The sequence below is a fragment of the Carassius carassius genome, chromosome 41 (genome assembly GCF_963082965.1).
Source record: "Carassius carassius chromosome 41, fCarCar2.1, whole genome shotgun sequence".
NCBI classification, from domain to species: Eukaryota; Metazoa; Chordata; class Actinopteri; order Cypriniformes; family Cyprinidae; genus Carassius; species Carassius carassius.
This window is the reverse complement of record NC_081795.1, coordinates 3,446,758-3,469,220: the sequence shown is the minus strand read 5'-3', so window position 1 is coordinate 3,469,220 and position 22,463 is coordinate 3,446,758. Positions and strand designations below refer to the sequence as shown.

The 22,463-nt window shown below is 36.7% G+C and overlaps 3 protein-coding genes across 4 annotated transcripts; 1 reads left to right on the top strand and 2 right to left on the bottom strand.

The window, feature by feature from the left end:
- The first annotated feature begins 391 nt into the window (after positions 1-391).
- On the top strand, positions 392-6,207 carry LOC132123459 (integral membrane protein 2C-like). The gene is made up of 6 exons (XM_059534078.1): positions 392-681; positions 2,619-2,762; positions 3,570-3,758; positions 3,842-3,952; positions 4,035-4,185; positions 5,045-6,207. The coding sequence occupies exons 1-6, from the start codon at positions 586-588 to the stop codon at positions 5,134-5,136; spliced, it is 783 nt and encodes a 260-aa protein (XP_059390061.1). The 5' UTR covers positions 392-585; the 3' UTR covers positions 5,137-6,207.
- A 2,642-nt stretch (positions 6,208-8,849) lies between these two features.
- On the bottom strand, positions 8,850-10,129 carry LOC132123161 (lysophosphatidic acid receptor 5-like). The gene has a single exon (XM_059533721.1). The coding sequence runs from the start codon at positions 10,031-10,033 to the stop codon at positions 9,113-9,115; it is 921 nt and encodes a 306-aa protein (XP_059389704.1). The 5' UTR covers positions 10,034-10,129; the 3' UTR covers positions 8,850-9,112.
- Positions 10,130-11,422: 1,293 nt separating this feature from the next.
- Positions 11,423-18,635, bottom strand: LOC132123160 (lysophosphatidic acid receptor 6-like). Of its 2 annotated transcripts, none has more exons than XM_059533720.1 (2): positions 18,388-18,635; positions 11,423-12,922 (listed from the first exon to the last, which is right to left on the bottom strand). In XM_059533720.1, coding segments are annotated over exons 1-2 (1,005 nt in total). In that variant the 5' UTR covers positions 18,390-18,635; the 3' UTR covers positions 11,423-11,919. The 2 variants fall into 2 exon arrangements, with proteins under 2 accessions (XP_059389703.1, XP_059389702.1); XM_059533719.1 differs by having other exon boundaries at positions 11,423-12,917.
- Between the last annotated feature and the right edge of the window lie 3,828 nt (positions 18,636-22,463).

Below are 22,463 nucleotides of genomic sequence, written 5' to 3'. Positions count from 1 at the left end.
GGCACAGAAGTGATGGAGTTTCATCTGAAAAGTCAGTAGTAGCCAGACTAACGGTTGGAAATAAAGTTTGGAATAAAATAATTGTGTCTACCGTCTTTTTTCTTTGATTATTCACTAAAATACTAATGTAAAACCATTTGTGGAACTTGTAACAAGGTTCTACATTTATATTATAACAACATTATGGCACATTTTATGTAGACAGGCAGATAGATATAGCCTTGCATGTGTTTTTTTGCGCAAGCTTTTTCATTCTTGGTCGCTTTATTGCATTTGCCATATTTAATATGGCATATGAAAGTACCATCAGATTAATAAATAAAATTAAATATCTTAAAAAGCAACATTCGCACGCGCACACACACATATGATGCACACAAGACGTGCGCGCATCATCACCAGTGTTGCTGGCGCTGTGTCTTTAAGAGCGATTTTTATATACAAATATATAAATATATAATAGATTCTTCCGGTCCACTACAACAAACGGCAAATATTGTGTCAGAAAGCCAAGAGGGGTATAAAGGATCTGCATCCCAGGCTTAGAAAAAAAAATACAAAACAGCGTTTTTTCCCTTCATCATCATGGTGAAGATCAGCTTTCAGCCCATCACGGGACAAAAAGCCGAGAAAGAGGAGAGTGATGGAGATAAAACTCAAATATTCATATCGCATCCACACGTAAGTTTCGCTTTTTGTGTGCCTCAGCTAAAATGTCACGGAAAACAGCGGTTGAAGCGAACCAAAATCCGGAAAGGAAAGAACATACGTGGTAAACCATGTAATCACGTCACTTGGTGAGGTGATATGATCGAACTAATTGATAATGCTCCATCAATGCGTGCTTATTTATCTGTAGCTGTTTTGTACAGGAATTTTGTTGCCCTTTGGTTTCATAACAAGATGACATGGATGCTGCACCACCTGCACCAATCACATCACATCATAAAACATGCATCATGATTATATCAGCCATAAAATGTGCACTGTATCTCCTCATGCACTCACACTTGTGATATTTTAATAAAATTGCTCTTCTTTAATAATTTAGTAAAGTGCACGGGGTAAACAACCTCGATTAAACTAATATAAAATAGCTTAAAACATCCTGTCCTGTATTTTAACATATATTGATTGTAATGAAAACGTGGATTGTTATTGCCAGAGCGAAAGGCCTTGATTCTCAAGAGCTTATGACAGGATCCAATTTGACATGGCGCAGCACAGGTTTATGTGTATAAGCAACACACACACAGACACAACAAATCCAACAGAGGCAAAATGGCAGATGGCTACGGTGAGCTTTAGCTGTTTAATAACATTTTGTGGGGTGGTTTGCGGTCTTTCGGGGCCAAATTGCTCCTAACGATGAAAACAAGGTGTGTAAATTCTGGGCCACTGACTTACTTTTGTAAGATGCATACTTCCTGACTATAAAATATGCAAAAATCATGTCAAATTGATATAAGTATGCTAACAGAAATATTAGCTAACAGAATATTTTAAGAACTTTTTGTAAAAAAAAATTTAAGAACACTCTGGAAAGGTTCTCTCAAATGTTCAACCAAAATCACTAGAAGATGGTTCACTCACCGTTATCTGGTAATTCTCAAAATGTTAGCTCAAAAACATTATTTATACATCATTCATGGAATATTTTTTCTAAAAAAGACTGCTGGAAGACTTTTAAAAAATTCCATAATGTTTGCATAAAAACAAAAAAAAGGACAATCAGAGAACATTCTGGTTTCGTAACATAATGAGAACATTATTCTTAGAACATATTTTTGTTATAGCAGCCAGTGGACACTTTCCCATAAAGCTGTGTGAGCCATGAAAAATACTTTCCCTTTTAATAAATAATGTTTTTCTTTAACGTACGAATGCCTGTATGGGGTAGGTGTTGGATTAGCATATTTCAGATATCTTAAATATTATTATCTTGATGTAAGACAATAAGCCGTCAAGTCAAAAGGAAGTCTCCATCATACTATCAAACCAAATGTGTGCATGATGTGTGCAAATGTGGGCCAGATCAGGCCATGTGCGTGCAGTTGGCAGATGGGTTGCAAGACTGTGGGCGTTATTAGTCATCGCCTATCAGCATCTCACATCTAATAATTTCCTACTGTATTACGAGATCACTGAATAATCAAATTTTTGGCTGCATGGGATACAAGTGAATGCCATGCCCATTGTAGCACGTCTCCCTGTGTGTGGGTGATCATACTAAAAGTGGCATGGTATATTGAGGACATTACGGTTTCGTTACTACCTTGTGTGTGTGTGTGTGTGTGTGTGCGTGTGTGTGTGTGTGTGCGTGTGTGTGTGTGCATTGGGTTTGCCATCTTGGTAAGGACCAAATGTCCCTGCTCAGAAAGTACAACCTGAAATGACCTACTTTGTTGAGGCTTGTGGGAGGATCTCATGATGAAAACAACTTAAAAAATGCCTAAATAATGTCTTCATTCAAAATAAGGTGTTGTAATAGATATAATATTCTTTATTTAAGAAAATTAAAAAAATCCAATAAGTTATAAAAATATGTGTGTGTGTGTGTGTGTGTGTGTGTGTGTGTGTGTGTGTGTGTGTGTGTGTGTGTGTGTTTGTATTTGTAGGTGGAAGAGGAGCTGGTTTTACCTGTCGGACGGAAACGTTCCTCTCTGAGTGGACTTTGCTGTCTGACAACTGCACTGATTGTCTTCACCTGCAGTTTGATATATGCTTCGATTTATATCTACCGTTACTACATCATCCCTCAGGTACAGTTATACGAGTGGCATAAAACTCACAATAACAATGATAAATTTAGCTAAAAGCTGAAGCTTCAGTTAGTTCTAGTTTTCTGTTTTTGACTCAGCCAGAGCTAAAATGTTTTGTTTATGGCTCACTTCTGTGATTCGTCTGCTATGTGATTCGTTTTTTAATTGTTTTTAGCGAATGATTCAATGACTCACTAATAAAGACGTTTGAGATTACTGAATAAATCAGTGTTTTTTAACAAATCAGTTGAATAAATGCCTCAATAAATCACCTACTGGTGTTGCGGTATAACCTTTAAAAAGAGTAACTGAAAGATCTGTCAGCTTTACAGAAATGAGCAAACACAGGTACGTGGCTGATATGTTGATTCAGTCAGTAAATGATGTGTCAGAATGATTCATACAGCAACCGAGTTCACAAGTTATTTTGGATGATTCATGAGGATTGGCTATATAAAAATAGGGTAATTTGCTCACAAAATAGACTACAGTCATTTTGCTTTGTTTGCAATTCACACCAAAAGGTGTTTGTCAGAGTTTGGATTCACTAAATAGAACTTCAGTTGTGTACCAGCCTGCGAGGACAACTCAACAGAAAATAACAATGTTTTTTCTAGCTTTTAGTCTTTATCTTATCACATTTTATTCAGACTGCATATGTTAAATATCATGCTTTACTGTTAAAAATGTAGATTCATAATGTTTCAAATGCTATACCTAGAAAATCAATGTTTTTTTGTCAGGGTTTCTTTTGGCTAAGGTTATGGTAATCATCGAAACAGTGTATTGTATGTGATGGTGTTTCAGGTTCCGGATCAGAGTCGGTTCCACTGCCGTGTCGTGTACGAGGACTCGGTGGCTGCTCCTCTGCGAGGGTCTCATGAGCTGGAGGAGAGCGTTGGGATCTACCTGAAGGAAAACTACGAGCAAATCAGCATACCTGTCCCCGACTTCAGCAACACAGACCCTGCTGATATCATTCATGATTTCAACAGGGTAGCGCTCTTAGCCCTCATTATATATACTGATACTAATGCATCAACAGAATATGTTTTGATGTGTTGTGTTTGGGTTTTTAGGGTCTGACGGCATACCATGACATTGCTTTAGACAAGTGTTATGTCATCGAGCTCAACACCTCTGTGGTCATGCCACCACGTAACCTCTGGGAGCTGCTCATCAATGTCAAGGTACTTGTATTGTTTGAATATAAATTCAGTTGAAATGTAAACTATATCTATGTGATGACGTTGCCTTTCTGTCTTTTTGTAGAGAGGGACTTACCTTCCCCAGACGTACATTGTTCAGGAAGAGATGGTCGTGACTGGCCGTGTTAATAACATGCATCAGCTTGGCCGCTTTATTTACCGTCTGTGTAACGGTAAAGATACGTACAGGCTCCATCGCCGCAACTCACGCCGTCGTAAGTTCACACATTTTTGTCTTTTTTTTGCGTGTGAGTAGTAGTGGTAACTAATATGGATCATATAATAGCTGTTTTCAGTAGAGAGCATACCACATGACTGAAATTAGATGAACATTACATCAGATTTAATGGGATAGTCCACCCAAATATGAAAGATAAATACAAATATCTATTTTAAAAAAACTGACGTATGAACCTTTCATCTCAAAAATAAGTGCACAGTACTGAGCTACAAGTCCAGTTTAGCAATACCATATTAATCCAGAACTAATTCTGCATCTTCCTCTGTGGCTTCACAGCTGCCATACAAATCTGATTCAAGTCCAGCTAAATAGCTCATTGCAGCTAATTAGCGGTACAATTAAGTAACACCCACGGTATGGCTTCCTGTATTAAGCAATCTACTTCTCCCTGCTTACCGAAGATCTTTTTGTGAGAATATAATATGATAAAATCCATGGCAACTACAAACTTTGGGAAACAGTGACAGTTTCATGGAGGCATGGAGTTGTTAGTTCCTATTTTATATAGTTTTATTCCATTATATATCCAAGAATGTAAAATTTTCTACAAAATTTTGGTTCAATTTGTTACTTAATGCAATAAGTAAAATTTAAAACAATTTCTTTGTGAAAGTATATATATATATATATATCAGTTTTAGTTATTTTAAAACATAAAGGTAAACTAAATTAAGATGCTGCTTTGGGAACTGGCTTAAGTTCTTTGTACTTTATTTCATTTCATACAATAATTTTTTTTACGATGATTTTAATTTGAGTTTCTGTTTTAGTTTTAACTACAGTATAATAACCCTAGTAATTTATAAAAAATATTTTTGTGTTTTTCCTGTTAGGTATCACCAAGCGTGATGCGCAGAACTGTCACCGAATCCGTCACTTTGAGAACACTTTTGTGGTGGAGACAGTGATTTGCGAGTCTCCTTAGGCTGTTCGTCTCTTTGGCCCGCCTATTTCTGATGAGATCACACCCTATGTTCTCAGTAGCCACACCCCTTTGAAAATCACACAATTTTTCACGCCTTTACACCCCATTTCTCTCTGTTTTGTACTTCTCTGTCTGTACCTCTTCTCTGTCAGGTGTCTGAACAGTTTGTGTCTGCATATTTGCAATAATGAGCATTTTCAAAATGATGCATTTAAAACTGTAACTGTAGCATCTGAAGTCTTTAAATGAGAAGATCACATGGGCATTAAGCTGCACAATGCTTGCATGCTCGTACCTGTGTGTAACTGGCTGTTTGTGCTCCCTCAAACTGCTCATGCCCTCTTATATATTTGTGTGTTTTTAGACCTATTCTTGGATAGAGATGCACCGACACTATGACCATAAATACCATAAAATGGTGTGAAAACAGGCCCAAATATCAGAAAGCATCACTCTTACATCCAATCTCTGAACTCAGGTTCAGTTAATGTACACTGTAAAAAAATATATTTTCTTAATTAATATTTTAGTGTTGTTTCCACTGTTGGTCAAGCACATTATTATGAAGAACGTTTGTTTGTGCAAAAGTTTTGAGGCTATTTTGCTCAAAACATTTGGAATGGTAAAGTGTCGTCTGTTGCAAAAAAACAAGTATTTTTTACCCTGATTTGTATGTCTTGAGCACAATATTCAGTTTTCTTTCGGTGCATCACTACTCATCGATATCCTAACCATGCCAGTTAAATCGTTTGATGAAAAATGGCAGCCATCATCACATTTACCCCTTGTGTATGTTTACTATGTATCTCGATATCCAGTTTCACTTCAGTGCTTCTACCACACTCTTCCTGTGCTACTTCCTCGTTTTTTCTTTCTTTCTCTGCATGCTTTTCAAAACAAAACATGCATTGTTTCAGTATTTTCTTATCATATGAGTGAAGCCTTAGGCCAGATTCATGCCCTGGACTAATGTATACAATCTCAATAGCTCTTCGTGTCTATGTGTTTGTTGAAGTTAAAAACCTTGTTTAGTTGGGTGAAGCAAACATATAAATAAACCAATAAGACCTAGCTATGCTACATCCTTTTTTGTCATTTCTGTTATAAAACATTGACAGCATGGGCAAACCCTTTTCTTTTTTTAACAAAAGTAGTCGCACAATACAAAAATTGCAGTTTATGTTCCTTAACTGCTTGTTTCACACCCTCTGCAGGTTCTATAAAAATATCCTGGTGGTAAACAGCAAACAGAACACACATCATAGCTAATTTTGATGTTAAATCAGCTAGTAAACTTCTGCAAAGCCCAAAGGAAGTCTGCAGTATTCTTTCTGAAACTGTAAAAAATGTGAAATGAAATATGCACAAGCTTTCTGCCACTATAACTGTTATGCATGACTTTGAAATTATCTTGCACCATCTTGTGCCCTTGCATTAGCTATGCTCACCCTTCACCACCAGAGGTTTCAGGTTAAAAAGTAAGATTGTACGCAAAGATCTGAGTCATGATAATTAGATGGGTGCCTAACAGCAAATGGAATAAGAACAATTTAGTCAAATGAGGTGAGAACATTATCAGCTGTTGTTCCAAACACATATGCCATTCTTCTGTGGAACAAGAATTTATTTCCCGTGCAATGAAACTAAATGAGATCCAAATATGACAAAAATCTAATCTGATAATCTGGTTGAGTCTGAAAAACACTACTGTTGAGTAGAAAATGCACCTGTTTTATGCATCAGCAGTGTTAGTTGACAAAATATAATCACAGTTTATAGAACGAATTCTTAACATCTAATTCATCGTTGAGACTCTAAACATTTTTCATCAAAGAGGTTTATTAGGATTAGATTAGGTTTGTAGATGCTAGACAACAGAAACACTCTTTTGCATTAAGGATGTTTACAATCTTCACCTCTGCTCTTCATTTGAAAGGCATATTGGAATCTATGTTATATTTAGTTACAGTATTTGTCACATAGTACACAGGAAGTCAGGGGGAGAAAAAGAAGGAGACCTGACTCAACATGAAAATATAACACCTGCAAGGCAACCGATCAGATCTAATCTGTATTAACCATAATTGTTGAAACCTAAACCTAGGGTATTAATACAAACTTATTAAATTTATTATTGTGTTAAAGAAGTCAATTTATGACATAAAAAGTGCTTTGAAATCATCTCTATCAACTATACAAAATAAGCAGATTTCTGTCATCTGACATTGATTTATTAAAATGTATCACAACACTGGATAAACCACTGAAACAATATAACTAAACCACCTCAACTGTAAACAATGATGATGACAAAAAATGGATATGCTAGTTTTTTATCTAAAATATTTTCATGTTGTATGAAGCCAACATTCCTTATATTTAATGCACAGTGTGATCATCAAAGATGACATCAAACACCTCGTGTTAGACAGAACCAGACTCTTTGTAAATTTACATTGCTGTGGATGTGACTGACATGCTTTGAAGACAGATGCACATAGAAGTTCCTCTGAAGTGTTATTTTAGGGCAAACTGTTTTTCTTTTAAAAACACATTGAATGAGAACTTGTTTTTGCACATTGGTGACACAGGAAGTGGTAAAAAGCATAAGCATTTGGTTTATTGGCCATAATCACAAAAATAAATTAGCAAATGTAGAACTAAAAAATATTTTATACATTATCAGCAAAAATATAACTTTTTTTTCTTAGATATTCTAAAAGTCTAAAATTAAATTTCAAGTACCTACACCGTAAAAAAGTTTTTACAAACTAATTATGCCAGCTGTGGTTGCCAGAATAATTTTGTAAAAAATACAGAAAAAACATTAATAAATTACAAAACAAACTGTAAATTTAAGAGTTTAAAACTATAATGTCCAAGCAAGAAACTTTAAGTGTAAACTAGTACATTCCACAATGTACACTGCTACTAAAATCTGTTTTGTTTCTTTAACATAATTGACAACCACCATAATAATGCAGGAGGTAAATGAGACAGCAATATGAAGAATCCGTTCATCACAAGTAGCTTTTCCACAAGCTGAAGTATTACTAATATATAGAAGGCAGACCGAGTCATTTACACAAACACTGAACACCATCATGGTAATGCATGACAATTAAATAATACATTAAACAACAGAGATGTAACAACCCCACATGTACATAAACAAATTAAGAAAATAAAATAAAAATAAAGTTGATTTGTTCTATTTTTACATCTAAGTATTTTACAATTAACAGCATTTTACCGTAAATTTACATTAAATGTCTGGTTAGATATTTTACAGTTTTCCCCTGTATATACAGGAACTTACTTTTAACATCAGTTTTAAAATATTTTACAGGTAAAATTATACTAATTTTTTACAGCGTTGGGTAATTTAAAAAATACATTACAGATTAATAAATTTAATCACAATATGTGACTCTTACAAAACGGGACAAAAACCCACAGTGCAAATTGTGAGATTTAAATGGAACATTTAAAATAAAATGCCGAATCAACTTTGCCGTTTCACCTGCTCAGGATCATTTTAAGTGGATGCATGAAATAAGTTTTCGAGAAGATTAAAAACAGTTTACCACAATAACATGTTCCAATAAGATTTGATAATCATAAAGTGATCAGATACGTTTTGAACACTAACTATATTGTGTGCTAAAAAATGATGGTGCAAAAAAAAAACGATTGCCTATATACCCGAGAACCTCTTGCGATGGAATTAATATTATAACGTCAGAGGAAAACCTATAGTGGTGAATACAGTATTATTTTACATTTTTCCAAGTTATCTCTGTGGCAAAAGTGCCCAATTTACCTGATTTCACTTTAATTGAATAATTTTGCGAGCAAACGCTAATTTTCTCAAGCACACGAAAAACACTAATATAATTTTCCTTCCATCTCACATTTGTATCCATCGCCATGTCCCATTGGGGATCTATCTGTTATCCTATCTGTTCTCAGCTTGTCAAGACATTTCCATCGTCCTGCTGAGGGAATGAGTGCCTGCATCAGTTTGTTTTTTCCCCTTGTCCTGCCAGAACGAGTCCAGAGAGAAGTAGTAGATGAGCGGATCCAGACAGCAGTTGACACTCGCCAGGCACACGACTGCTGGTATATTCGTTCTGTCTTTTTTCTCATTGAACCACAAGAGTTGTAAAGTAAACGGCAGGAAAAATATCATAAACACCAACATGTTGACGACAAAAATCAGTATGACGTTCATTTTGTTGTTCACCTTGGCCGCGTCAGCGCTGGGACGCTTCCTCAGTGTGATTATGACCACGACCGTGGAGACGATATTGACCAGCAGGAGTATTAATAAAAATATCGCTTGTGAGAGCGCGAATACTGAGTCTTTTTCTTGCGCTTTAACCTCAAAACACGATTCGCTGGAACACTGCTTCAGGGAACCGTAGAGTTTTATAATCTCGGGGATGCAAAGGATGGAGATGAGGATCCACACGACCGCGCAGCACTTCAGCGCGCACGCGGAGGTTCTCAGAGAGCGGGAGCGCAGAGGGAAGACCAGGGCGACCATCCGGTCCACGCTGATTAAAGTGATGAAGATAGAGCTCGTCCTGATGTTCACGCGAAACAAAACGATGGCAGCAGTGCATGTGGCCGCTCCAAACGGCCACTTGAGCGTTGCGTAAAAGTAGACGCGCAGCGGCAGGGAGAGCGCGAGGAGCAGGTCGGACACGGCGAGGTTCACCATGAGCACGGCGCACGGGGACCGGAACCCGTGACTGCGCAGCAGGATCCACAGGGACAACGTGTTGAGCGGTAGACCCACGACAAGAACCAGTCCATACACCACTGCCGACGCCACTTGCCGGTCCGGACCGACAGGAGTGCACGGGTCAGTCAAGTTCCCAGACGTGTTCATGTTTCAGAGGAGAACCGCTGATTATGAAATCAGAAAGCTTGGGTCGAAGTTGGCCGATTGACCTCTGGGTAGATTTTAAAGTGGTTTTGAGGGAACCCGGCGAGTAATGAAAAACTAAAGCGGAAGGATGTAGATTAAGGTGAGGGGGTTCTCCGCCCCTTCAGCGGATCTTGTTCCGTTCCTCACACTAGGGAGATTTTTTTAATTCAAATTTGATGGACTACAAAACCGTCCACTTTCAGTGTCCAGGAAAATTGCATGGTTCTCTGACCCCATTTTGACCTTTTATGACATGCTGTCACACTATGGCGTGAAATTTGTCACATAGGAACCTGCCATTAAACAGATAGCATATGCTTAAAGAAAAATTTTAATAAAATTTGTATTCTCGTGATTTATATTTTACAGGTTGATTTCATGTAGCAGCACTGGCAATCATCTTGAGAAAGCTGAACTGAATATGCCTCAAATGGTGCACACATGTTTTAATAGTCTTATTTATTGCAATAAATAACAGGAATATCACACAGACAAAGGGAGATGGAGACAACAGTGCATCAGAAGTATCTGCGAGTGCGTTGTGAGGAACCTCGAAAACTGTAGCTGAAGATAAAATACTCTTATAATAGATAATAAGAGTCAAGTTAACTTTTATCAAATTTCAAAACAACATTACTGCAGCATTATATTTAAAATTCTAAAACACATGGAAATATATCTTAAGCAGAGCAACATTTATCTGTTGCAGAAACGAAATAGTTTCAGAAAAGGTCAACATTTGACAAAGTTGAAATAGAGCACACCGTCACTCTTTCCTGCTATAAAACAAGACCCACCCTGTCAACTGCATTTAACCTTTACTCTCTCATAACACATTTCACACATAGATGCATCTGCTTCAGAACAACAACCTTTGACATAAGCTTCAACTTTATTCTATGGTTAAAGTTAATTTCTTTTAACATGAGCACTTTCACCGAACTCCTGTTGACTGACAGGCTTTACCACAATCAAATGTGAAATTGGAAGTGCGTCCTCTGCTGGTGAGAAGAGGAATACTGGTGTTGGAACCAAACAAATCATGAAAACATTTTCATTCCTAACACCAAAAACAGGCTTCAAAATATTCTATTTGATTAAATCAGGTAAAAAAATCTACAGTTATGACTCTTTAAGGATTTTCTTTTTTTTTCATTCTGGTGTTATTTTAATAATTAAGCTAATTTTACCACTGCTTGCAATGCATCAGTCTTTTCTTTTTTATTCTTAAATGATGATTCTCTTCACAGTAATACAATTTTTATTCATCTGTATTACTGTAGAAATTAAATTATTTTTTAATAAATAAAAGGCAGTAAAATATCAATATAAATAACCTGATTATTTTTCTCTTTTATTATTCGTTTCTATAATAATTATTTATTATTCTACTATATTTTTTTCTAGTAATTTTAATGTTACAATAATGACAATGAGATTTTATTTTGGATTACAGTAATGGGGACAGTTACATATTTGGGGAGAATCTGACCTGGACACTCCCCACCCGAATTTTCTTTTTTTACATGATTTAATAAAAAATACACAATAAAAATACCTCTGTATTTTGTTACAACACTTCCAGCACATTAACGGTTTTTGTGGTTTCACATTTATAAAAAGCAGTTTTAAAGTTCCAGTGTATACGAGTTACTGCGATTTTGTTTGGGACCCAAAAATTCACATACGTCACATCATGTAAACACACATCCCGTGTGTATATACTTCCCATCCACCTGCATACTCATCTACTTGAGTATGTCTCACTGTCTTCTGTCCTCCTTTGCTATGTTCCTTCAGGATTAATCCTCCTAGCATTCTGTCTCCGTTAGTTTTGGTGTAGATCTTTATGTAAAACCAGTGTCCACGCATATTTCCATAGTTTTAGTGGCTTTGGACATAACAGTATGCATTTCTCCAAACGTTATACTCTTTGAGCTTCGAATTCGTGTCTCTCTGATGCGTATAGCCATTCTCCTCTCACGCTTTGCGGATTCCAGGTTCTCTTTGAGGATGAAGTAGTAACATGCGCCATCTGCTAAGATGTTCACGTTGCTAATACATATGGTTATGTGAATAAAGTAGCGTAGATTATCGATGTGTTTCAGCCACATGCCTGTCTTTGCATGGAAGTATACGGGCGCCGATATGTGGTAAGGAATGAAGCATGTGAGGAAGACCACCAGGTTGCTGAGAACAATCTTCATGCTCTTGTTATTGCGCAGTTTTGAATCTCCAGGGTTGCGCTTTCTCAGATTGTGCAGGATTTGCACCACGCGCACCGAACAGAACACCATCACCACAGCGCTGCTGCAAAACACCGTCTCCATAGTTGCCAGAATCCAACTTTTCGTCCAAGTTTCGTTGGAGAAGTCCTGGAAGCAGGAAAATGTTTTGTTATCTTGTTCAACATCGTGAAGTGTGAAGATGGGGATGCTGCATGCAAAGATCAGTATCCACAAGGCTAGGCATACAACCATTGCCTTGCGCGGAGATCGCAGACGGCGTGCAGCGAATGGAAACTGTAGAGCGACGAATCGGTCGACCGCGATGCACACACTCAGCATGATGCTGCCGTAGATGTTGACATAGAGCAGGCTCTCCAGCAGGGAGCAGAAAGTCTTGCCTAGGGTCCAGGCCCTCTTGTATGCATGTATTTTAAACGGCAGGGACAGAATCAGCATGCCGTCGTTGATGATCAGGTTGCAGAGGTAAACCGTGGATTCACTCCACTGTCGAACGCAGAAGAGCAACTGCCACAGAGCGGCCAGGATCAGAGGAAAACCCAAAACCAGGATGGGTATATATACACAGCTCTGGACCCAACACACCCAATCACAGCTGTCTGTCCTGGAAAGAGAAAGAAAGAAAGAGGTGAATTTGAAGAAATAGTTAATAATGTCTGTATGTCATTTTTAAAACATTAAAATACCATGATGTGTTTGCTGATATTTAGGAAACATGTTAAAGTGTAACTAAACCCCTGCTCAGAGCCTGACTCCACCCACTGACAATATTTGAAAAATACTGAAAAGTGGGCAGATCACAGCGGAGATAGAGGGGACGAACCTAGGGCGTGGCTGAGCGAGTGCGGCGTGATCCTGAGACTCGCAGTGACGGATTGATTGACAGCTGCTGTCAGAGACGCTAAAATGGAGAGTGACTGTAATGACGCAAGTAGCTTTGCAACAGAGCGATCATTTGAAGTAGAGAACTTTTCTCCCCCACTTTTAACTCAAGTGGAGGGTGTCGAGGTGTCTGTTCATATCAATTCGAGCCGCTGGCTCAAACTGTGGTCTTAACTCCCGCACCGCGTCGCTTTTCAGCGCGAGCTGTGTGGAGAAGCCCATTTCCACCTCCATTGCGTTGGAGAAGCAATCCGTGTAAAATGCATTTTGCACACTCGAGCTCTAGGCGGGAACTAGCGGTCTTCCAGGCCAAGTGCATGCAACCACTGGCGCCTAATTTTAAAGTCTGCTGGTAAACTATGCAGTCCAGCAGTGCTGTCGCAACCAGCAACACACCTCCGTACCATCCTGACCACTGTACTAAATACAGATAAATCTACGCTAACTTGAAGATCTAAATAACTATATAATTGCTATGCTTAATAGATGCTTTATTAGTATATCCTGGTCCTTACCAATACTCGCAATTCCAGCTCCTGACTCACTACAGTGATTTTGATGGTTTTATACTGCCAAGGGCGTGGTAGCTCGTACCAAGGGGCGTGGTGGGCTGGAAACTGCTTACGTCACCTGCCACCGCTTACGTCACTTGCCACCGCAACATCCAATAGGAAAAATCAACTGCAGTAGCCACCGTTCAACCTGAAGAGGGCAGCACTCACACGTTTTTACACCATATATTGTAGAATTAAAACACTTTATACTCAAATGTCAAAAAAGTTTCTCGAATCAATGAACAGCACTAATAAAGCCCCATTCTTATAGATCATTAACTAAAAAAAGTTGGTTTAGGGTTTAGTTACTCTTTAAGTTCACATGGGTGTTTTTCCAAAAAAACATTGTTACAGCCAGTTCTTCTACATTGGAATGTGTGTTCCGTGTTGGAATGTCTGTCTCAAAAGAGGGTGACCGCAAAATGAGCATGAGGGGGAAAAAACACTGTAGAAACTTTGGTACATTATTAAAGAGCAGGTCATATGATATTTTAAAGTGTCCTAATATTCTGCTAGAATCCCCTACAACAGGTTTAAATACATCTAAGGACAAAAAACATTGTAATTTTCTCAGAATAAACATTTAATATTAGAATCATTTTTCAATGATTTTGAAACGATTCGTTCGAAGCAGTTCTGAGCTTAAGGACTGTAAACTCCTCCCTTCCAAAAGAAGCCTGGCCAAGTCGACAATCCGTGTAAGAAAAAAATGTCCATTAGCATAATTACGTTTTTTTTTTTGCTCCGGAGGGTTACTTGTAAAAACTGATGCAGGTGGGTTACAAAAATGGCATCGATGCAGTCGCTTAACCGGAAGTTCAATTGCAAGCACGACTCGATCAGGACGTTTCTCAGTGGTAAGTTTAAACTTTCTATGTGGTACTTCACATGATGTGACAGCAGTTTTATTGCAGTCATTGTTACTTATTTGAGGTGCACATGTAGGAACTGTGTGGGCAGGTCAGAGTGTTCGTGTTTCACGGTTCACAGTCAACTCTTTCTTTTGAGATCTTTATTTATCATGCACTTTTTTGATTAACTACTTTTCAGACTGTTTACGTTGAAGGATAGCTATGTTACAAACTGCAAAAAATATATATTTTTCGAAAACCCATATGACCTGCTCTTTAATAAGTGCAAACCATCAAATGTTACCTTAGGGAGCTATTTCAACTTTATTTGAGCTTTTGATATATAAGAGGTCATCATACCAAAATAATATCCTGTAAGTTTCAGACCTGAAATTGTGTTTTATTAATGTCTACACCTACCCCAACCCTAAATCTACCCTTACAGTAATGCAAATACAGTAATTGTGTTATAATTGCATTGTAGCTATAATGGATGCATTAACAGGAAACCAACATAAATAATTTTTTCTACCTATTAGATTGTGTTGTTTTAAAGTCTACACCGACCCCAACCCTAAACCTACCCTTACAGTAATGCAGATACATTAAATATGGTTGTTCTGCATGAAAAAAAGATGCAACATTGATGCACGCATGCGCAGTAAGCCCTGGTTGGAAAATCTGAAGTTACAGTTCACGTGAGTAAAACATTGAGTGTTTGTTTGCTTCATTTCACCACGGACTACTTTGTACACAAGAAACAGGTAGACGCTGGGTTTGCAGAGAGACTGAGATTAACTCTTTCCCCGCCAAACAGAGAATTTTCAATTCTCGCTATTATACACTTGGGGGCACTATTATGCATCTACTGAATGGATCTGGAATGTGCCTTTAAAAAACACCCACTAGGAAGATGCAGAAACAGCGATCTCATATGCATTTATATAAAAAAGAAAAACATATGCGATCACGTTACAGAGTGAAATGCCAGGAAGGCGAAGGACCGAGCAAGCTCTAGGGACGTTGATGGATGTGATCTACTCACAGCATCTTTACTTTGATCATACTACTGAATATAATATAGATGTAGTATTTGATAAAAACTAGATTTTCTCAGCTTTTTGCTCAAAATGTTGCTTTTTTATTTTTTTTATAAAACTTACCTACATTCAAGTGTTGATAAAAAAGTTCCACCAGTGAGAGAGAGATTAATGAAAATAAAAATAAAAATCGCTATATATATATATATATATATATATATATATATATATATATATATATATATATATATATATATCAGAGGCTGTCTTTTAGTCTTTATTTCCAAAGTGGACACCACAAGCAGCTATTGACAGGAAATAGAACTAATATGTTTTGTAATGCGTTACTCCCAACACTGTTGAGGACCTCAGATTAACGTCCCATCACTACACTGGGGCTTTAGGACCAAGCAGAAACCTCCCACTCTCTCATGAAGCCAACAAGGAAGCGACAGTCCGTTCTGCCTACGTTGAGCTTCAAAAACACTCTTCAGGAACTACAGGTGAGATCACAGACACTACGTCCACGTTTGTTTTTACAGTCTATAGTTAGGACCCACACAGACCACAGGGTGGTCTCCCATCCAGGTTCTGACCAGCTCAACCCTGCTGCAGGGTGATATGGCTGCTGGGCATATTTGTATGCATAGTTTATTATGCAAAACTGTTATCCAGTGTTATCAGTGGGTCTTTATTTTCAAGTCTTCAATGTGACACGCCCATAAAAACTGAGCATTTCTTGAGCCGGCCTCAAAACCAGGGTAGAAAATAACCTGTTACTTACTGATTTTGATGTTATTGAATGTATGACCAATGATTCATTGGTCGTAAAAAAACTTTGTGAGATCGCAATGAAGAAAGGGACAGCTTTTTTATTTAAAAGAAGGCAAGCTTTTTACACTGCCGCTGCCAATCTATAAATGGAAGATTATACAAAGGTGTTATAGCTATAATATAAGTTTTGCTGTTCACTTTAATAATCTTGTGGTGTGCCTTTTTTTAACTACAATATTCAGTGTAGTCTCTCAGAGACCTACAGATCATATTTACATTAATACAAATGCACATATGCACTAAAAATGAATCCAAAATCAACACCTCCTGTCTAAATTTGTGCAAGAATTGTATATTGCATAATATATATATGACTGTATATCAGATAAGCTTACCTTATGAATTAATTATAGACCCACATTGTACTCATTATAAACCCACATTTTACAGTTAGCATTATAATGGTTTTCATGAACAAAGGTGGCTGTGGGATGATCTTTTATGTTTCAGAATATGGAAACTACTTTGTGTTTGACTTCTATAAATGCTGAAACACGGAAACACAAGTGTCTGTCTTAAATATTTAGATATGTGGAAACCAGTTTTTTGTTTGACATAAAGAACAACGTATACACTATGTACACTAGTGACATCATGGTTCTAGTTTACTCAGGTTTGCCGAAACTGTTGTCACTGCCCTGACCAACTTCTGAGGATCGTCTACCCACACTATGCTTGAGGTTTGTCTAGCTTCATGTTGAAAGAACATCCTGCTTGATGAAATGTGCTGCCTCATATTTAACACATTTATCACGCTGATATTAATTTTAACAGTTTTGTGTGCGTGTTTGTGTGGTAACAATAGGATGCTTCAAGGATGAGTAAAATATTGACAAACTTTCATTTTTGAGTGAACTAACCCTTTAAAGTGGCAGAGGACACAAGCAGCACATGCTTATAATAAACAGAACTTTATCGTTTTTGGTGTAGAAGTAATTTATCTTTATAGTTATCATTGTTATTGTGAAATGTCTTTACGTTCTGAATACCAACCCTTGTAGAGATTAGACTTTTATCATATTATCATATTATCATGTCATCTAAAACAAACAATAGGCAATATGAAAATACATGTAAATAACAGCTGCCTGGAGCTGACCACATCCGTGTATCATTATTAATATTACTTTAGCACTGAGAAACATGTTTGCTATTTAAAATTCTCTTTATAAATGAGACAAATTGATAAGATATTTTATATAAGTATCAAGAGGGTGGCTTTTCCGTGCTATAATGAGGTCAAATGTACCCCTAGATTAAATCTGTATGGTCAGACCTGAGATCAAATGGCAGTCACTGGAAATTCTCTGATGATATCATGGGTGAAGGTGGCAAATGGAAATGTGGTCGCCCAGGGGCTTTTTTCTTTGCTTTTGTCTTTTTCATTTTATTGTACCCACACTAAAATGTTAACATTTTAATTGCTGCCTAATTTGTTTTATAAAATGCTAGGTTAAATACAACCCAGTGCTGGGTGATATATGGACAAACCCTGCAACTAGTTTCGACCCAGCATTTGGGTTATGTGGTTTAAACTCATCCTTCTGGGTAATAACTCAGCGCTGGGTCAAAATGACCCAATTGCAGGGTTTGTCCATAATGTATGTATTTGTATTTAACCCAGCATTTTTTAGAGTTCACTTTGAATGTGTGTAGTTATGAAGAAATTCAATTTGGAAATCAAGAAGTAAAAATGACAACATTTTCAGTTAATATTTTCTGAACTGAATTAAGCTGAACTGAACACATCTGTAATCCACATATCTACAACGATACATCTAGATATTAACTTCAATAAATAAAACAAAAGACCCATGTCCGACAGTCTGAAGTCTAGATCGTAACTGTAGATATCGCTGTATCTTTGTCGGAAACTGTGGTTGTGCTGAACAGACGCGGATTACTCACATTGTGTGCTGGAGTTCATTCCCACAGCCGGTGGATGAATATTCCCCACTGTCGTTATCCACACTTTAAGGTGAGTTGTAGGTCCTCACGGGATGTGTAGTGAAAAATGTCGCTTAAGCATCGCGTGCCGTCTGAACTGTTAGGCGGTTGGGTTCTGTTTTTTCTGTTTCCGCTGCAGACAAGCTGAACTCTGCAATCAGACAGAAACTAGTGAGGGTTTTCTGACAGACACTAGCACGCGCACAAGAGTCCGCCTCTGCAGCGCGTGCGGTGCGCTCGATCACGCGAGAAGCTAAATAATTATTACACTTTAAACTGCAGACGCATTGTGTGACTGATTATGAGACACCTTGTTACACTATATGGGTTAGAAGACTTCTTAATAGACAGGCTTTTTAGCAAAAATTAAACAATAAAAATTATGAAACTCATAACAGTTAAAAGTATCAACCTTTGATCAACAAATATGATAAATAATCTTCTTTAGTGTGGGTTTTACTGTGTTGACTTGTTTAGCCGTCGTACAGGTGGAGTGGCGCGCAGAAAACATGGATAGACAATGACCACTAGGCTATAGGCTATATGTAAATTTGGCCGCTACAACAATCGCTATGAGTGTAAAATCTCTAAATATGTGTGTGTGTTCGTTTTTATTGCATAACCAGAACCGTAACATACATTCACAATAGCACCAAAGGAACAAACAGAAGAAAATAAAGAATTTCCACAAGTGAAGGATTTAAAAAAATTCTAGACATCCTTTTTGCTTTTTATTTCTAAGATCGTTCAATGCAATGCATAATAATAGTTCCCTTTTATATAATATTTGTTTGTGTATATGGTATTTCCCATACACAATTATTAAATTAATCACCAATTTCCAAACTCTTATTTTTATCCAACAAAATATATCTTTACCAAAGAAGTGAATCTTTAGTTTTATACATTGAAATATTATATATTCAGTATCAGTCTAAATTTTTTTGGTTAATATACAATCATAAAATAATTGTTTTATGAATTCTTCCTCTAAGTTCCTCTAAAAAATTTTGCAACTCATGACTCATTGGGTAAATCAAATGAATAACTGTATATGGAACTTCTTTAACTTTATTGGTAGCAGTATTTATAGGTAAATTTAATCTGATCATATAATGATTTCCAAAAAGGTTTGCATTAGAGGATCTAATAGTTAAACCATGGTAACTTTAGTAAAATTCAAATGGTAATCAATACACACACACACACACACACACACACACACACACACACACACACACAAAACATGGTTACTACACTTTTACCACAATAAAATAATTTCCTTTTCATAAGGATTTGAACAAACATTCTTCCAGTGATGTTAGTAGAAAATTTATTCAGAGGTATTTGGTCTGTACTGTTGTTCTCAAAATGGTACTGTTTAGTTGTACATTCATCTAATATTTTCTAAATGTTACTAATTAATTCAAAACGTCTAGAGAACATACAAAATAACGTTTCCACAATGTTTGGATGTTTCCTTTTTTAAAACATAAAACAAATGAATGTTTTAAATGTTCATAAAACATTCAGAAATAACGTTTTATAGCTTAATGAAACATCAGCACAACTTTCTGAGAACATCTTTTTTGTTAGATGGATAAAGACAGAGTGTGTGAAATGGCATTGGCTTTAAAAGCCAAATAACCATTCAGACTTCCTTTTCTTCAGCATTATTCATGTACAGTAGTGGCCTACAGTATGGCCTGCAAAGGGAAGAACCAAACCTCACCACTAGATGACGACAAACCTCAAGTTCCTCTGTTAATAACTCTTAAAACCACCACAATTCTGAAGAAAACAGCCAATGTTGGCTTTAAGTTGTTCTCCCAGCCTCACTAAGCTGCTCTTCAGCTGGTTTTTCACGAATACCTAAATTGAAATGCCATTGTAACCTCTGATGCCACTTTGCTTAATAAAAGTATTTATCATAACGATAATAAAAAATCTTATTTATATGCATATTTTATGTTTAAAAAATATAGCAATTTTTGAAGCTATACATGAGCAACAGCACAAACAATATTTGTTCACCCATAGTTAATGAATACATATTATAGAGGTAAAACTGTTATCGCATGGAAATTGATCTCACTGTTGATAATCATTTAGACAAGGCTGGGCACTTTTTCATGTAGCATATAGAACTGCGGCACACCTGTTCTTCACAGGTAAAGTTATGAGAGCGAGGTGTGCCCTTCACATTGACGCAGCGCTCTTTTCACTGACATTACATAACATCAGAAATCCAAGGTTTCAATGAATCCACATTCCATCCCAAAACTCAATATTGACAGCAGGGTTGGTTTATACACCTCTGAATACTCCGACACACACACATTAACCTAGCTGTATACATGGGGATATACCAGATTTAGAATATGAGACAAAATACAAACACAAATACAAATCTTATTGCTATACGAAAAGTTCAAAATTGGTTTTGTCAGATTTACTTAACTTACATTATCCAATCCTGACTCCAAAGAATGGTTCGATTAGACGCACACAAACAGACATCCCATAATCCTTATTTCTCTCTCAGGTATGCCTGCTCTATCTCTTTGTAATGTAATGCTGATCCTTGGCTTGACTAGGTAACGGTAAGAGGCGTTTCTCTATTTTCTGTGAAAGAGATTGTGAGATTGCCTGACTCAGGTTTGCCTCATTTATGTCTGTTCTTGATGCATGTTGCTCCATGAGCATGTGCCTGAAGTTTGTGCTTCAGTGGAAATATTAGGATTACATTTCTGTAAATGTTTGTGGTTACATGCACATTGTGATCTGTGTGTGTGTCCATGCTTTTGTGTGCTTGTCAGTGTGTGTTAATCAGCAGGGGCACAATGGGATTAGACAGAGAGCTTTTGGCCAAGCAGGAGAGAGAGAACATTTTGACCCTGAGTAGTCAGCTGACTGTAGAGAACAGGGTGTTACGGACAATGTGTTGTTATTTTTGACTGAAATTAAACTATTAAAAATCAATTAAATGAACTGAAATAAAGGTGAAATAAAATCAAATATAAATATTGGATGAAAAAAGCTAGAATAAAAATCAGAAATGTTACCTTTAACTACATTTTTAAATAATAATAATATTTTAAATAATATTTTTTTTATATTAATAATATTAACCGATAACTGACTAAAACTGAAATAATAAAAACTACAGGTTAGAGGTACAATAATAAAAAACACAGGTTAATTTAGGCTAAAATATTTGGGGGTTTACAATATATATATATATATTAGTATTTTTTTTTAATGTTACGTTTTTAATAAAAAAAAACATTGTTCTTGTTGTAAGTATTATTGGTCAGATTTATGCATAATAATGAAAATTAAAATATATTAAATAAAAATAATAAATATTCTTTTAAAAAGTCTAAATCTACAAAAGTGTGGTCATATTTCTATATTGTTCTAAAATGTTTCTTCTTCTTCTTCTTCTTCTTCTTATTATTATTATTATTTTAACTGAAAATTAAGACAGAAAGATTTTGATACATAAACATGGAAAAAGAAAAATGGTGTAGAAAGTTTTAACCCAATCTCCCAAACAAAGAATCAGCAAGTAGCACATTGAACTCTACATGAATTTTTAATGTAGAAAATATCGAAAAAGCATTTTCTTATAAAACATATAAACATAGTATTGTTGCGAAATACATACTCCAGTAATCATTGCTTTACAACTCAGAATCTCAGAAAGCTTTTTTTACCTGCATCCTTTGACAGAGCTTCTTTCAAAGTGTGGGAGTAGTTACATTAATGTTGTTTGATGAGACATCATGGGTGAGGTGTGAACGTCATATTAACAAAGTGACAACTCAAAATACAAGATCTGCTGTTTTAGATGACTGACTCTACCTGTTTGATACACACGTGGGGCTAGAAGTTATGCGCTCAGGGGAGAACAGGGTAAGGCAAGCGAAACAGAGGAGGAAAAGAGGGCGGGAGACACGGGGAGGCTGGGCCGGCGAGAATGAATGAGAGGGAGGGGGGAGAACTTTGACACTAAGGGCCAGAGGACAGGTTTG

Excerpts from the sequence above, each read along its gene's own strand:
- LOC132123161 (XM_059533721.1), bottom strand. The coding sequence starts at position 10,033 with ATGAACACGTCTGGGAACTTGACTGACCCGTGCACTCCTGTCGGTCCG.
- LOC132123459 (XM_059534078.1), top strand. The coding sequence starts at position 586 with ATGGTGAAGATCAGCTTTCAGCCCATCACGGGACAAAAAGCCGAGAAA. Across the intron at positions 3,953-4,034 it reads AGCTGCTCATCAATGTCAAG|AGAGGGACTTACCTTCCCCA; the intron begins GTACTTGTATTG and ends GTCTTTTTGTAG. Across the intron at positions 4,186-5,044 it reads TCGCCGCAACTCACGCCGTC|GTATCACCAAGCGTGATGCG; the intron begins GTAAGTTCACAC and ends TTTTCCTGTTAG.